This window comes from Rhineura floridana, chromosome 7, assembly GCF_030035675.1.
Source record: "Rhineura floridana isolate rRhiFlo1 chromosome 7, rRhiFlo1.hap2, whole genome shotgun sequence".
NCBI classification, from domain to species: domain Eukaryota; kingdom Metazoa; phylum Chordata; class Lepidosauria; order Squamata; family Rhineuridae; genus Rhineura; species Rhineura floridana.
Genome location: NC_084486.1, coordinates 91,899,223 through 91,915,015, shown reverse-complemented (window position 1 = coordinate 91,915,015; position 15,793 = coordinate 91,899,223). Strand labels below are relative to the sequence as shown.

Here is a 15,793-nt window from a genome sequence, read left to right as displayed (position 1 = left end):
AGGGACTTAGTCTTGCGCATCTGTGGTTTTTGCTGGTCATCGCAGCCTCCGGCTTGAGGAACAGCTCTATGGACTCTCTGGTAAGAAAAAGAGGGGAGAGGGGCTTCCCAGTGCCTGCTCAAGAATTTTGTAAGATGATGTGGGGGGGAAAAGGAGAATTATTAGTTTTTTTAGCCCTAGTCCATAGTTATATCTTCCCCTTACTATGAGGCAAGGCGTGTTGGCTTCCATGGGACTTATATCAAAGTCAAAACATGATTAGGATTGGGCCTGCAAAGCTCTAAAAAGAGGAGGGTTTTTTCCCTACCTGAGGGTTGCATTCCTATCTGGGCAACCTGGAGGGGAGGGGTACATGCCAGTGGTTGATGGGGCCAGAAGCAAAAGTGGACAGAGTATATTTTACCTTTGTATAGTAGGCTATTTCCTATAGGCTCCCAGACATCGCTCTCTATCCTCCATCCAGGAGAGTAAGAGGCATGATCAGAGTTTGTTCTGCACTGACAAATGCACAGGGGGGTGGTTTAGGGAGAGTCCCAGGGGCCAGATAGAGAGATCTGAGGGCTGCATTTAACTCCCCGGCCTGAGGTTCCCCATCTCTGCTCTAAGGTGACCGTTCGCTGCCACCTCCAGTATGTTCCAGAGGAAGAGAGAAAACAAAAATCAAATATCATTGATATTCTATTCTTTTCTTACAGCAGGGATCACAGTCTGACTGAAGCCACTCACCCTGCCTTTGCTAAAGGTTTTTCTGTTAATTTACCTCTGCATTCTCTTAAATTGGCTACTTTAGTTGAAACAATAAAAGTTAATTTGCTGTAATCCTCTGCCCTGAACTAGCTTCTGAAGCAAATATATTACTAAACTAATCCCTAACAGTTTCTTATTTTTTAATCTTAAGGATGACTAATAGAATATCTTAATTTTCAGTACAGATCAGGTTGTTCATGTTTCAAGTAAAATATCTTCAGCTCAAAACATGTTCTGTTGCATTTACTATAACAACAGGTTAGCTTTAGGAGGTTGAAAGGGAAACTGGTACACTCTTTTTAAATGGCCATCTCCCTAAAAGCCAAAGCAGGAACAGCAGTGGTGTGTAGCTAAAAGCAATCACACACAATCACACAATATAGAGACAGGTAGCAGAAAATAGAGAGCACGCCTGATAAATGGAGACTATTGATGTATACAGGGCTGGCTCCAGGCATGCGGGGGCCCTTGGGCATCAGATTGTCCTGCCCCCCGGTGCCCCCCCCACAGCCCCCCTTACCTGTCTGGGCATTAGCATTGCCCTTAATGGTCTGTTTTAGCATTGCCCTTAATGAAGATGGCGGCCGTGGCTTCCCTAAGGGGAATGAAGCCTCCGCCACCATCTTTGTTCATGGCACACATGCGTGATACTCACACACATCTCTGCCATCAACTAAGATGGCGGCAGCGGCTTCAGTACCTTTGGGAAGCTGCGGCCACCATCTTCATTAAGGGCAATGCTAAAAAGCTGGCTGACAGGTAAGTGGGGGCATGGGGGGGCGCAGATCACGTGGGGGGGTGGAGGGCCCCTCAGGGGCTCCTGTAGCTCTGGGGCCCTTGGGCCAGTGCCCAACTTGGCTGCCCTTTAGAACCGGCCGTGGATGTATATATGATGGACATTTTGCTAATAATTCTATAATAAAAAGTTGATCAGTTTCATTATCTGTTTTGTGGTGTGTGTAGAGGTTGAGCAGTTCTCTGATATTTGGTGTTAGTTATTGTGCATTTACATGCATATGCACTAGATTCAAGTTGTATCTCTTCCTGTGCCACCTTGCCGCACCTCACAGTTCAACTTCTAGATGCTGGGAAGGGGTTGGAAACTGAAGACTTTTGGTGTGTGTTCACACACTAACCTTTTTTTTTTAAGGCAAACTAGAGAAAGTGATTATAACAGACAGGAATTAGAAATGTCTGTGATTAAAGTATATTTATTGCATATAGCCAAAAAGCCGTTGCAACATAAACAGATAAAAATAAAACAACACAACAAGGTTAAAAACATCTATACAGAGTAAAATTTGCAGCATGAGGGAAGAATTCTGTACATCTCAGATGGTTTTAACAAATGCAGCTCTAATCTTTTTAGCAGCCAGCGCAAAATTAGCAACTGCAATTATGATTTGCTTATGTGGGGCCGACAATAAACTAATTACCAATTAGGCGATGGGAATCCCTTCGATCGTATCTATGAGAGGGACTATAAATTTCTCTCTCGGAGACTGGTATAAAGGGCAGAAAAACATGTAATGGACTAGATCTTCGGGGACCGTACAGCCATTGATACAGAGGCGTTCTGCATGTGGTGTGCCATCATACCTGCCTTGTAAAAATGCAGTCGGCATGGTTTGGAATCTTAATTCCGTGAAGGCCCTGCGGAGAGGTGCACATGTCAAAATATCAAGATAGGGAGCCCAAGCGTGGTTAGGTTTAATGTATGGGAACCATAAGGAAAAGGGTCCAGTGGCTATCAAAGCCCTGTCTTGCTGCGTATCATAATCAAAGATCCTATTGCGCGGTTCAGCATGGTTAAAGTTCTTAAGATTATTTTGAGTGAGATTGTAACGGGACGCTAGCTCATCAAATTTAGCTGCCCAACCCCCTTTCTCCAATTGGTCTTCTTCCCAACACAGTTTCACAGGAGATGGAGTCTCCAACAAGGACAATTTTTTCCAAAAGCAAAGGAATGCAAGGTCGGTCCAGGCCAGTAAAGATGGTAGGCCAAGCTCAGCCCTGATGTGTGCTGAGGGGGTGCCTTTAGGAAGCCCCATAATCTGTTTCAAAAAAGAATTTTGAAGAACTTCAAGATTAGGGCGTACAGGGTACCCCCACAGTTCTATCCCATAAAGGATTTTGGGAAGAATTTTGGCCACAAAGAGTTTGGTCATTGGTCTTATTAATTGGCCACCATGGGAATAAAATAATTTCTTTAGTTGGCTGCAAGATCTGGAGGCCTGAAGCTTAACGCATTCCAAGTGGGGGGTCCACACCAGATTATTGATGAAACAAATACCAAGATATTTAAAGGTATTTACCTGTTCTAATGGCTGACCATCTAGGGTCCAAATTGACACTGTTCTATTATACTCCCCACAGACCATGATTTTAGATTTAGTATGATTGACCTGTAAATGTTGGACCTCACTATATTCTTGCAGTCAAGACAGCATTCTTTTGAGTCCAATCTTATTTAATGAAAGGAGAACCAGGTCATCGGCATAAAGTAATGCCGAGATCTTCCTGAGCTTTACTGGGGGGAAAAGGCAGGGGAGGTCATTGAGGGAATAATATCATTAATGAAGAAGTTAAACAAAAAAGGGGCCAGGATACATCCTTGCTTTACGCCTCTTTTAATGGGGATTTTGTGGGAGAGGGATCCGTTTAAACCTAAGCGGATCCTTAGGAATGTATCCTGGTGCAGGACTTGGAGGAGCCACAGTAATCTCTTCTCGATACCTGCCTGATTGAGTTTCTGCCATAGTAGTGTCCTGTCGATAGAGTCAAACGCCGCTGAGAAATCGATAAATGCCAAATATAGGGACTTAAACGCCCGTTTTGATCTTGCTTATAAGGTGCTGTAATAGAAACACGTGATCGAGAGTGCTTCTGCCTTCTCTAAACCCTGCCTGTTCTTCATAAATAATGGAGTGGCTATTTTCCCACTCAAGTAATTTATTCAGTAAGAATCGCCCATATAATTTAGATGTCACGTCCAGCAAGCTGATCGGTCTATAGTTACGTGGATCAGAGGGGTCGCCTTTTTTAAATATGGGTATCACAATGCTGGTGTGCCAGCCTGGGGGAATGGTACCGGTGTCATTGATCTTTGTGAAGAGTATTGTGAGAATGGGGCTCCACCATAAGGGATCGAGTAAAAATAACTCAGGTGGAATCATGTCCTCTCCTGGGGCTTTCCCTGGTCGGAGAGCGGATATTAAGTCTCCAATATCCGCACATGTAACTGGCGGCCAGGGGGGTAAATCAGAGGGAACTACCTTAGTGTTTGGGGATATTGAGACTGAGTTCCCAAAAATTAAGTGAAAATGAGAAGTCCAGGTTTCCGGGAGGATTGGTGGCACCGGTACTGAAACATTTTGGGACAACCCTCCCCGGGCCAGTCTCCAGAACTCCACGTCATTCCTTTGCAGAGCAGCAAGACCCAATGAGTGCCAACTATTGGCAATAAAGATTAGTTTTTTCTCATTAAGAAGTTTCTTATATTCCCTTTTCAAAAAAAGGAGACAAGAAACTGCTGCTTCTGAGTGATGGCGTCTAGTGAATCTTATTTGGGTACAGAGTTCTCTTTTTTTGGCTTGACAGACCTTATCGTACCACGGTTTGGAGCCCTGGGAGGGTCTAGGGGCAATTGATGTAGAGACTAGGGGTTTAAGGGTTGAAATGACCTCCTCGTACGCCGGGAGGATAGCATTTGGAGAGGAGAGGACCTTTTGGCGTAGCTCAGTTAGCTTTGTGACCACCAAGGATTGTCTTATGGTAGCCTCTATAGCTTGAGACCATTTAAGGCGCCTGGTCCATTGCAAATCATCTAATAGCAGCATCGATGGGTGAGGAATGACGTGGTGGAGAGGGCTGCAGAAGGATAGTTTCAGGGGAAGATGGTCACTGTCAAGTCTATCTCCTATAGATAGTTCCCCGACAAGGCTAATCAATGAAGGGGAACCCAATACATAGTCCACCACACTAGCTCCCTTACTAGATATATAAGTGAAGAAACCTTTGGAGGAATCCAGGTGGGTGCCATTTAGGCAAATTAGTTGGAATTTGATCAACCTCCTGAATAAAGCTAAACCGTTGCTATTGGTTAGCCTATCTCGGGAAGCTCGGGGCAGAAGCGCTAGCTCGCAGGGGGTGAAGTCAAGAGTATCATAAATTCCTGGATAGCTAACACCCATCCTGGCATTGAAATCCCCTCCCACAAGCAAAGAACACAGGGGGAATTCACATAGAACATTATCGATAAAATCATCAAATTCCTGCCACTTTAACATCATTTGTGAAGAACGTAAGGGAGGGAGATAGACATTGATACAGATAAAAGGTGGGAAATCTGAGGTAGGTGTTATATGAAGAGCTTGACAAAAATCGGGAGCTGCACAGGGTAATTCCACGGCAAGCACATCCATAGAAGTGGCTATCAGAATTGCAAGGCCGCCACTGCCACAGCCCATGTTAGCAGAGCGCTTCGCCGGTTTAGACCAAGATTTAAAGCCATCAATGAGGATATGGTTTTCTTTAAGTAGCCATGTCTCTTGTAAGCAGACCAAGTCAAAAGATTGAAGAAAGGTGATTAATTCCAGGTCTGCTGCCTTATTGTTCCAACCTGCTATGTTCCAAAAGACGAAGTTTGTAAGGGACAGAGGCGAAACAGCGCTGTCTAGGGAGGACTTTATCGGGGGTAAAGTCGACACAACAGAGGGCCGATCTTGTCATTCCCTGTCGTCTCTCAGGGGTGTGATTTGATCAATTTCTGAACTCTGAATACAGACATTAGAGAATGGAGGGCTATTGTAACGTAATGGAGATTGTGGTGCGTGGGAGATCTTGACTGGAGACCCCAATTCCTCTGGGTCCAAGCGGGTCATGTCAATCCATGTCAGGTTGTCAGAAGATTTTGGTCTAGCAGCAATTGTAATCCTGTCTCAGAGGGCTGGAATGTTGTCAGTCCCTCCATGTTTGCTTTGGTTAGGATTGTTGGCTTGCAGGTCTGACAAATCCATTCTAAGACGGTCTAGTCTATGGATTATTGCCAGCTGTTCCTCCTTGGGTAAGTCCCCGAAAACTTCCAACAGCTGTAGATCCTCTGGTTCACGTGGATCATCGGAGGGAGCAGTTGGAGGAGCTTGAACTTCTAGTGAAGTAAGAGAATGTAAAGTGACTGGAGGATGGGTTGGCGGATTCATCTCAGGTCTGACCAATTGTGGAACAGTTCTTGGCTTATAGGTTGGAGATGTATGAGGGAAAGGGAAGAGAGGCTGCGGGGGAGCCGCATTTTTGAAATACCGTCGAATGTGTATACCAGAGTTTCCTAGGCGCTCTTTTAGGCTATAGGCCATTTTTACAATGGCTGGATTCTTAAAGGTAACAATTATTTTCACAGTCTTGTAGCTGTTATAAAGAAAGTAGATATGTAGAATATCTGAAAGATGGAGCTGTGCTGGAAAAAAGGGCTCCAAAATTTCCCAAAACTGAAATTTACTAAGATGTTGCTCCTGCTTTCGAGGGGGCTTAGGATAATTGAGGAAGACCAGTTTGTTCTGTACCAGAATCAAGTTCCAGTACCATTTTGCCTGGAAAATACATGGTGGGGCCTCCTGTACTGCCAAAGGAGAACTAGGACTGGGAGCCGGTTTATGGGACGGGGCCGGGCTGGAGGAGGGGAGGAAGGGACGCTCACCAGTGGAGTTGGAATAGTGGTAGTAATACCAGCCACGTATTTCCCTTTAGCACTTCCCTGTTCCTTAAAATTCGCTGGAGAGCGGGTCCCTCTGGGGGATTGAAAAGTCCCGTTGGATAGAGATTTTAGGAGAGCAAAGAGCGGTTTAAAGTTTAGCTTCTTGTAGCGAGGTTGTTTAAAGTTCTTAATATTCTTTGTTTTCTTTTGTGATGCGTTCCTTCGACAACAAGAAGTTGGATGATGTTTGGTCTTTCCTAGCCTCAAATAGGGGGGTTGGAAGGTGGGCTTCTTTGGCTTAGTTTTCAGCTTCCTGGGGTGCTTAGCGCTAACATCTCCTGCTTGGGTCATGTTGTCAGACTTAAGCGTTTTGGCAGCTGACACCAGTGTATTTAGGAGGGCGTTGCACTCGGAGAGGAAGGTTTTAATACTTTCTAATTCATCCAAAATCAAAAGGGACCATCCTACCAGGGAGTTGTTGTTAGATTTTACTTCCAAGGAAGGGGCTGATATATTCCTTGCAGACTTGGCAGAATCGAGAGAAAGTGGGGATGATCGTGCCAGTTCTGTAGCAAGGAGCGTGGGTTCTGGAGAATGATGGTTGTCTGCCAGTGCAAGCTCCCCTGCCAAGGACAGGGAAGGAGGGCCTCCTTTCAGCTCGTAAATATCATTTATGTGGTCCAAGGACCAGTCCATGATAGGAGGCGAAGGAGGCAAATGAGGGGGAGGCGACAAAGGCCTTTCTGTAAAGAGGTAAGTTTCCATTGAAGATGGGAAAAATTGGGTGATCTTTGGCTGTAAATCAGGTGGAGGAATTTCAACCAACTGAGATTTCCCCTCAAGTTCTTTGCACTTTTTCCTAGTTAAAACCATGTTGTAGGAAACATAAAACTGAGAGACAAGGTGGAAAAATTATCTGTCTTGGATAATGACTTTATCAGTAGAAAAACGCCTTGCCTCTTCGGGTTTCTGCTTCTGTTTCAGCTTCTACTAGTAGAAATGTTCGGCGTTGGGCACTCCCCAAACGCTGCGTTTAATGGTGACAGGTTTATGTCCGTCTAACAATAAAACAATAAAACTCTGAGCAGCAAAAACACATTCCAGAGGGGGGGAGGCAGGGAGGCTAAACCGGGAGACTAATAGCCTACTATCTGCTGCAGTAGCCCTTTTTTAAACTGTTAAAATAGTTCATAGGAAGAGAGCTGTAAAATGAGCTGCGTACCTGCCTCCATCTTGCCTGGAAGTCAGAAAGTGAATATAACAGACAGGAATTAGAAATGTCTGTGGTAAATAGGAATAGCCTAAATGTTTGCAGTTAGCCTGTTTAGAGTTAGGTCTCCCCGTTACTTGCCTTCCATATTGTGGATAGTATAATCATGCTTACTATTGACAGGACATGCTGTGATCACAGTACATAACTTTCATTGTTTTAATGAGGGTTGGGAAAGCAGGTCCACGTTGTGCTTTCTTTCCATTTATTTCCTGGCATTTTCAAATGTTAAAATGGATTTGACATGCAGTATGCACTGTATCAGCGGTGGGGAACCTCCGGTCTGCTAGTCAATCTTGCCCTGACAAAGGGTTCAATTTTGTGGTGTAGTGGTTAGAGTGTCACACTTTTGTGGTGTAGTGGTTAGAGTGTCATACTAGGACCTAGGAGACCATAGTTCAAATCCCCACTCATCCATGAAGCTCACTGGTGACCTTGGGCCAGGTACAGTCTCTCAGCCTAACCACCTTACATTTTAGTGGAAATTTTTCAACTGCGGAGACAACTGAAAGCCGCTAGAATCGATCCCAAAGAAACAAAGACATGGACAATATTGCAATTTCTGGAATGTATTGTGAAATTGGATTTTTATTAATCTCTGCCAAACTTATCCTTATGTTTAAGACTTTTCCTAACTATTTGTATATCTGTTGCTTCATGTGAAAGAAACTTGTCAAAATTAAAATAAATTAAAAAGTGTTCTTCGATCAACTGTGAGCGAAGATAGATTGACTAATCTGGCTCTACTGTCTATCGAACGTGAATATGCAAAGAAGATCAATTTTGATGAAGTCATTGACAGATTTGCAGAAGTTAAGGCTCAAGAACAGAAACTATAATGTTATTATTCATTACTGCGACAGACCAATATATAGGTATATATTTTTCCCTTTTTTCAAAAAATACATTAATGTAATTTAAAAGTATTAATCCATTACTTTTTTCCTTTTTTGTACTGTAATTTTTTTATTTATTTTACTGGCATGATTATATATATGAAGTTCAATATAAGAAAATTTTCACTGTCTGCGTTTATTTTCTGGCCATTATTATTATTTGTTTCTTTTCATGTTTATTACTGAAAATAATTTTGCCGTATAGAGGAGGCGGGTGTTAAAAAATTATCCACTCCGGGTATCAAATACGCCCCTGATAATCGCTAGGTACGCCCCTGATAATCATGCTTTTAAAGCTGAAGAAAATCACTTAAGGATGTATTTATGATTAAGAAAGGATTTCAAAAGTACTGAAAACCCACTGTGATACTGATGGAATTGTTGTAGGCTATCTCCACGACGAAGGATACAGAGGAAAATAAATAGTCTTATAGGAAATGAGTATTTTAAGTGTTCCTAAAGATAAATGATACCTTATAATGCTCACATGGTTGCCCCCTCCTCCGTATACACATATGCACACAAACACAAAGATTTTAATCTGCTCTTGGTATCAACTTTAACAGATGAATTAAACATATAATTATACTCTCCCAAAGCAATGGTTACCTGTTTCCAGTTTGGTCTTATATAAGAAACCTTTTGATTTTCCACAGGTTACCTTCAGTCTTTGGACCTGGACAACCAGATTTTGTTTTTTCTGATTTTGCATTTTCTCCCCTAGATGAAATCAAGACATTGATATCAAAGTTTACAATTCCATTTTTTTTCTTGGCTTCCAGAAAATGACAGTGATCCTACCAGACTATTGATTCTGCTGAACAGGATGTAGTATGGAATGTACATTTCATGTCATTTTAAGATATTAGGTCTCAACCCTATCCCAAAGATTCACTGGTTGAAAAGCCACAGGACATGATGGAAGGCGCACTCTGCCAGAAGAACTCAAGTTACACCTCCACCATAGAGATATACTGGTGCAACAATTGTGCAGATACTCTGGTGCAACCCTTTGCAAACATGTGTGCTCCACCAGCACAGCTCCATCAACTTAAGTCCCAAAATAGGAAGGAGATGTGGGTGAGAAAGGAAGAGCAAACATATACCAAACCCTTTACCTCCTAATACCACATTCTTGCCCCTGATAACAGCACAGAAGACCTTGAAAGGGTCAGGAAACAAGCTGGCAACCAACACAGCTATTTTAAAACAGCAGGCTTGTGGTTCCAAATGGAACCCTAGCCAGTAATCTATCAGTTGTATTTTGAACCAGTTGGAGTTTTCAAGTCATTTTCAAGGGCAACCCCACGTAGATTGCATTGCAATAATCCAATCTGGAAGTTACCAGAGCATGGAGTATAGTGGCCAAATTAGAGGCTTCTCCTGTATGGCTCCTGCAATTTCTCCAATGTTTATTGGAGAAAGTAGGGACTCCGGTGGTGAGTGCCAAAATGGGGCCCATATAGAAGCAAGAGGAAACCATGTTCAGGAAAACCTGGGATTTGCAGAAGTACAAAAAAAATCACTAGGAAACAAAGCTAAAAAAACAAAATTTTCCCCAAGTAGTCCAATAAGGACTGCCCATGCAGAGCAGCTACAAAATATTAAGTCAGTTGGAGGTGGTGGAATGCCCTGTCTGAGCCCCTTATAGCTCACAGAAGGGAGAGCAATGTTGTGCCCTCCAAATGTCATTGAACTATAATTCCTATCATCACTAATGGCACAGGGATGCACCTATATTTTGCAATTAGGCTTGAGAGAGAATAGGAAACAATTGGTTTCTATCAATTGTTAAGAGAACTGGAAAGTCAGGTTATAACAATCTGAAAAAAGTTCCTTGGACCCATATTTATCATCATGATCATCATCATTAAATTTATTACCTGCCATTCACCAATAGGTCCTAGGGCAGGTTACAATAGTTTAAAATTTAATCTTAAAAACAATTGAAACATATTACAGTAATAGGGTGGGTCCTGAAAACATACATCTTAGGTGTCAAAGGCCAGGTTAAAGAGGTGAATCTTCAGCATTTTCCAAAAACCGTACAGTGAAGGTGTCAAATGAACATCTTCAGGAGGGAAATGCCACTAAGAATGTCCTCTCCTGAGCTACCACCCCCTGAACTAAGGGTGGTGGAATTACTAAGAGCGCCTTCTCCACTGATCTTAACACACGAGAGGGTCTATAGGGAAGGAGGCAGTCTCTCAGATATTTAGGCCTTAAATAGTTTAGAGCTTTAAACGCTAGCTTAAAAGTAACCCCAGCCAGTAATCTGGCTGCTGTGTTTTGGACCAGTTAAAGTTTTCAAGTCATCTTCAATGCCAGCCCCACGCAGAGTGCATTGCAATAATCAAATCTGGAAGTTACCTGTCTGTGGACTACAGTGGCCAGGTCATCTCTGCCCAAATGGAGCCAGGGCTGGCAAACCAGTCAGAGCTGGAAATAGATGCATCTAGCACTGAGGCCACCTCGACCTCAAGTGACAATGTTGGATTCAGGAGTACCCCCAAGTAGGCCTGTAGCAGGGGGAACAAATGGGGCACTGCCTCCCTGAGCTGTGCTTCCCCCCCCCCCAGGATTTTTAGAGATATTGTCTTTTTAATTTGTGACAGGACAGATGATGACAACCTCCATTTAAAGAACAACAGCTTGTTTTAAGAACAGGAACAATTTAAGAGCAGAGCCCTTAAAGTAAGGCAGGGCAAGTGCACAGCAAAAGCCTCATCTGGAAGAATCCCCAAAGTCTGCTCATTCAAGATTGTCCCTAACTCAGGATGGAATGATCACAATCACCCTATAATTTCTTAAGTGATTCTGAAAAAAAACATCCTGTATAGTGACATGATCCTTGAAGAGTTAAATATTAGAACTTTGTACTATGGCCTACAGTTAGACTCCACCTCTTGGACTTTCCTTTGCTCTGTTTTCATTTTCATTTGTGTTCTCTACCCAGCCAGCAATACAGTAGCATGTTTGTGTGATATCGTGCTAAAGGAATTGCATATTGGGATTGGTAGTAAAATAAGGCTGGGAGATATAGAACAGGAAGGGGAGGAGTTTGAACGGATGGAGCAGAATGTGGCTGGAATAAAGAGGATGAAGACTGATATCTGGTGTCTCTCTTAAACTGTTTACAATACAACAACTTTGGCGACGAAGGTGGGATAGCGCTTTTGCCTTTGTCTCCCCCATCACCTTTCCTTCAAACCCCGGGTTAGCCTGTGATTCCATTTACTTCTTGGATTAGAATGTTTGATACATATGTACTAGTCATGATGAGGAACTTCCAGAGGCAAGAACATTACTTATTCATTGTTTGGGAGCAGAAGCTCAGAGAATCTTCCATAATCTGCCTATTGTGGATCATAAATATGAGACAGCGTTGACTGCTTTAAGGAATTTCTTTGTGCCTAGAGTCAATATTGTGGCAGAACGCTATAAATTTCGCCAGCGGGGACAGAAGCATGGAGAAAAGACAGATCAATATATTGCTGCTTTAAGAGAATTAGCTGTTACTTGTAATTTTGGAAATATGGCAGAGGAAATGATTTGTAATCAGTTGATAGAGAAGACAGGGATGCCTCGCATCAGGGAATGCCTCTTGCTAGAACCTGACCTTACCCTGCAGAAAGCCATAACAATTGCTAGCCAGATAGAAACTGCAGTGGCAGAAGCGAAGTTAATGGGTCAAAGCATGACAGAACCTGTACAGACTGTGCAGCCTTTGCAACTGCAGAAAACAAAAAGATCTTTGGGCAATGTTAAAGATGGTGCAAATAAAACTTTGCAACCTGCAAAATGTGTACAATGTTACCACTGTGGTTCGAGACAACATGCAGCAAATTATGCTAACTGCCCTGCAAAGGAAGCTCAATGCAGACAGTGCAAAAAGAAGGACATTTTGCACGGGTCTGCCAGAGTTCCCAGTCCTTGCAACCTACAAATGAAGTTGCTGTACCAGAAGTTACTGTTTTGAGCATGGATGATCTTGCTCAGGCTGCTATAGTGGATAGATTGACATGCATTGTAACAGTGTCTGCTCTTGCAGAAAACACTTCTTAGGATATTGAGTTGATGTTAGACACAGGCTCTGCAGTTTCCATACTACCCAAGTCAGTTTATATGCAATACTTTTGTAGCTCACCACTTACAGCACCTAAACTGCGTCTCATAAGTTATTCAAGGCATCCAACTGCAGTTCTTGGTTGTCTAGCAGCAACAGTAGCATTTGAGAAAAATGCTGTGGCAGCTGAATTCTATGTGGTACCAGAGGGAACTCCCATTCTGGGCAGAGACCTGTTTGTTGCATTGCATATGCAAGTACTGAATGGGACTATCACTTCAATACCTTCCAACAGTACTATGGAGCCAGCATCGCTTGCAACTATAATCACTCACAGACGGGAGGAACCTGTGGGCTGTGCAAAGGGGTTCATTCACAGAGTTAAAATTAAAGATAATGTGAAGACAACAGAGGCTGCACCAGTTGCCATTTGCTGTGAGAGAGGCTGTATCACAGGAACTTAAAAAATATAGTGCAGAATGACATCATTGAGGCAATTGATTCTTCTGAGTGGGTTTCTCCAATTGTGGTAATACAAAAAAACACAGGAAGTATTCGTCTCTGTGTGGATTTGAGGGAGCCAAACAAGGCAGTGGTAATTGATAGCCACCCACTCCCTCATATAGAGGAAGTCTTCGCTGAACTGAGGGGGGGCACAGTATTCTCTACTCTTGACTTGCAAAGTGCTTATCATCAAGTTTTATTGCATGAAGATAGTAGGGACCTCACAGCATTCATCACCCATGATGCTTGTTTCATTTTAAGCGTGTCCCATATGGTTTAGCATCGCCCCCCCAGTGCTTTTCAAAAGATGATGTTGCTCATCCTTAAGAACCAATCAGGAGTACAGTGTTATTTGGATGATGTCATTGTGGTGGGACAGACGCCAGCAGAGCATGATGAACGACTACAGGCTGTCTTACAGTGTATAGCTGATGCAGGATTAAAGTTGAACCTTTCTAAATGCGTGTTCAGATGGACTGAGCTACCTTTTTTGGGACATATATCACAAGATGGGTTAAAACCTGATCCAGACCATGTTAGAGCAGTTACAGAGGCCCCACCACCTAAAGATGTACAAACACTACGCTCCTTCTTGGGTCTTACATCTTGGTATGCAAAATTTGTGCCTGATTACACATCTATAGTGGAACCTCTAAGGCGGCTGCTCCGTGGATCTACAACCTGGGCTTGGACATCAGATGCACAAACCAGTTTTGACGCAGTGAAGTCTTTGATTGTACATAGCCCGGCTCTAGCCTTATTTGATCCAGCCTTACCTACTATTGTGACTACTGATGCCTCTCATTATGGGCTTGGTCCTGTTCTAACTCAAGTTCATGGAGACAAGCAAGAAAGGACAGTTGCATTTGCATCCAGGACATTACAAGAGGCAGAAAGGTCATATTCTACAGTTGAGAAAGAGGCACTTGCATATGTCTGGCCCACAGAGAAATGGCACACATATCTGTGGGGTCACACATTCACATTACGCACTGACCACAGCCCTTTGACAACCTTCCTGACATCTAAAGGTTTAGGGAGAGCTGGAATGGGAATTGCTAGGTGGTCAGCTAAGCTGTTGGCTTTCACATACAAGATGGAGTACAGGCCTGGGACTGAGAATGTAACAGCGACTGTTTATCCTGCCTACGTCTGCCATCCACAGACAGTGAGCATGAAGATGATGCAGAAGTGGTTGCTCTCATTGCACCTGCCCTGACAGCCATTTCCAAAGAGCAGTTTACAGCTGCTTGTTTGGCCCGTCCAATACATGGCAAGTTACGGGATTTCCTTGAAGGGAAATGGCCATGCCACATGCGTAATGAGGATCAGACTCTGTTGCCTTTCTTTAAAATACGCAATGAGCTGTCTCTATATGATGGTCTTGTAATCCGTGGTACTCATCGTCTCATTGTCCCACCAGAGTTACAAGCGAAATTGATACAATTGGCCCATGAAACACACCAAGGGATTGTACGAATGAAGCAACGATTGCATGATTTATATTGGTGGCCTGGTATGGATAAGCAGGTTGAAGATACTATTAAATCTTGTGTGACTTGCCAGCGTCATGACAAGACTGCAATCACACCATTGCAGCCTGTCCCACTTCCTGATTCAGCTTGGGAGAAGTTGGCCATTGATATTGTGGGCCCATTTGAGAGGGCACCTGCTGATTGTCGTTATGCCATTACCCTTATAGACTATTTTAGTAAGTGGCCTGAAGTAGCTTTTACTTCCCACGCTACTTCTGCTGCTGCTATCACCTTCCTTTCTGCAGTTTTCAGTCAAGAAGGAGATCCAATGGAACTGATTTCTGACAATGGCACCCAGTTTACCTCGGTAGAATTTGAGATTTTCCTGTCAGAAAGAAATATTCGCCACAGGCGCTCATCAGTTTATTATCCGCAGGCAAATGGTGAGATAGAACATTTTAATAGGAGTTTGAAACAAAGTCTACAAATGGCTGAACTAGAAGGTAAAGCGTGGGAACCCTTTGTCACAGATTTCTTACAAGTTTATAGATCTACCCAGCATGCCACAACACAAAAGTCTCCAGCTGAATTGTTACATGGACGGGAGATGTGCACAAAGCTGAATGTTGCTGGGCTGCTCATGCCTAAGTCAGATGCTTCTTTACAGCCAGGCATGAAACAAATAGTACACCAAAAACAACAAAAATATAAGAGGTATGCAGATTGCCAAAATGGAGCTAAGGAACCAGGGATACGATGTGGTTCATTTGTACGGGTCAGGAAACAAGGCATCCTGCGGAAAGGGGAAACATGATTTACGCTCCCCTTCAAGGTACTTGCCAGAGTAGTGAAATACACCTATAAACTGTCAGATGGCCGTATATGGAATGCCTGCCATGTGGCCCCTATTCAGCATGACCCAACTTCATATGACCAGATCGGGCAGGCTATGCATCTGGCCCCTGATTGTGGTGATCCAGCGAATAATATTACTGATAACCTAGTTCATACTGATTGCTCTAATGGATTGCCTCATGCACAAAATTGCCAACCAGAACTCCCTCTTGATCAACAGTTGACACGCAGCAGGTGTGGGCTAAAGACTATGTTATGTAATTTCTAAAGCAAAGAAGGTTACTAGGT

General features: G+C 43.3%; 1 protein-coding gene across 2 annotated transcripts in view; it reads right to left on the bottom strand.

Moving 5' to 3' along the window:
- The window catches only part of LOC133388452 (nuclear body protein SP140-like protein), a 59,256-nt gene that overhangs the window by 28,998 nt on the left and 14,465 nt on the right, over window positions 1-15,793 (bottom strand). For both annotated transcript variants that reach the window (XM_061634411.1, XM_061634412.1), the window contains exon 5: window positions 9,215-9,325. In XM_061634411.1, coding sequence (XP_061490395.1) covers window positions 9,215-9,325 — 111 coding nt within the window. The remainder of the gene's footprint in view (window positions 1-9,214; window positions 9,326-15,793) is intronic.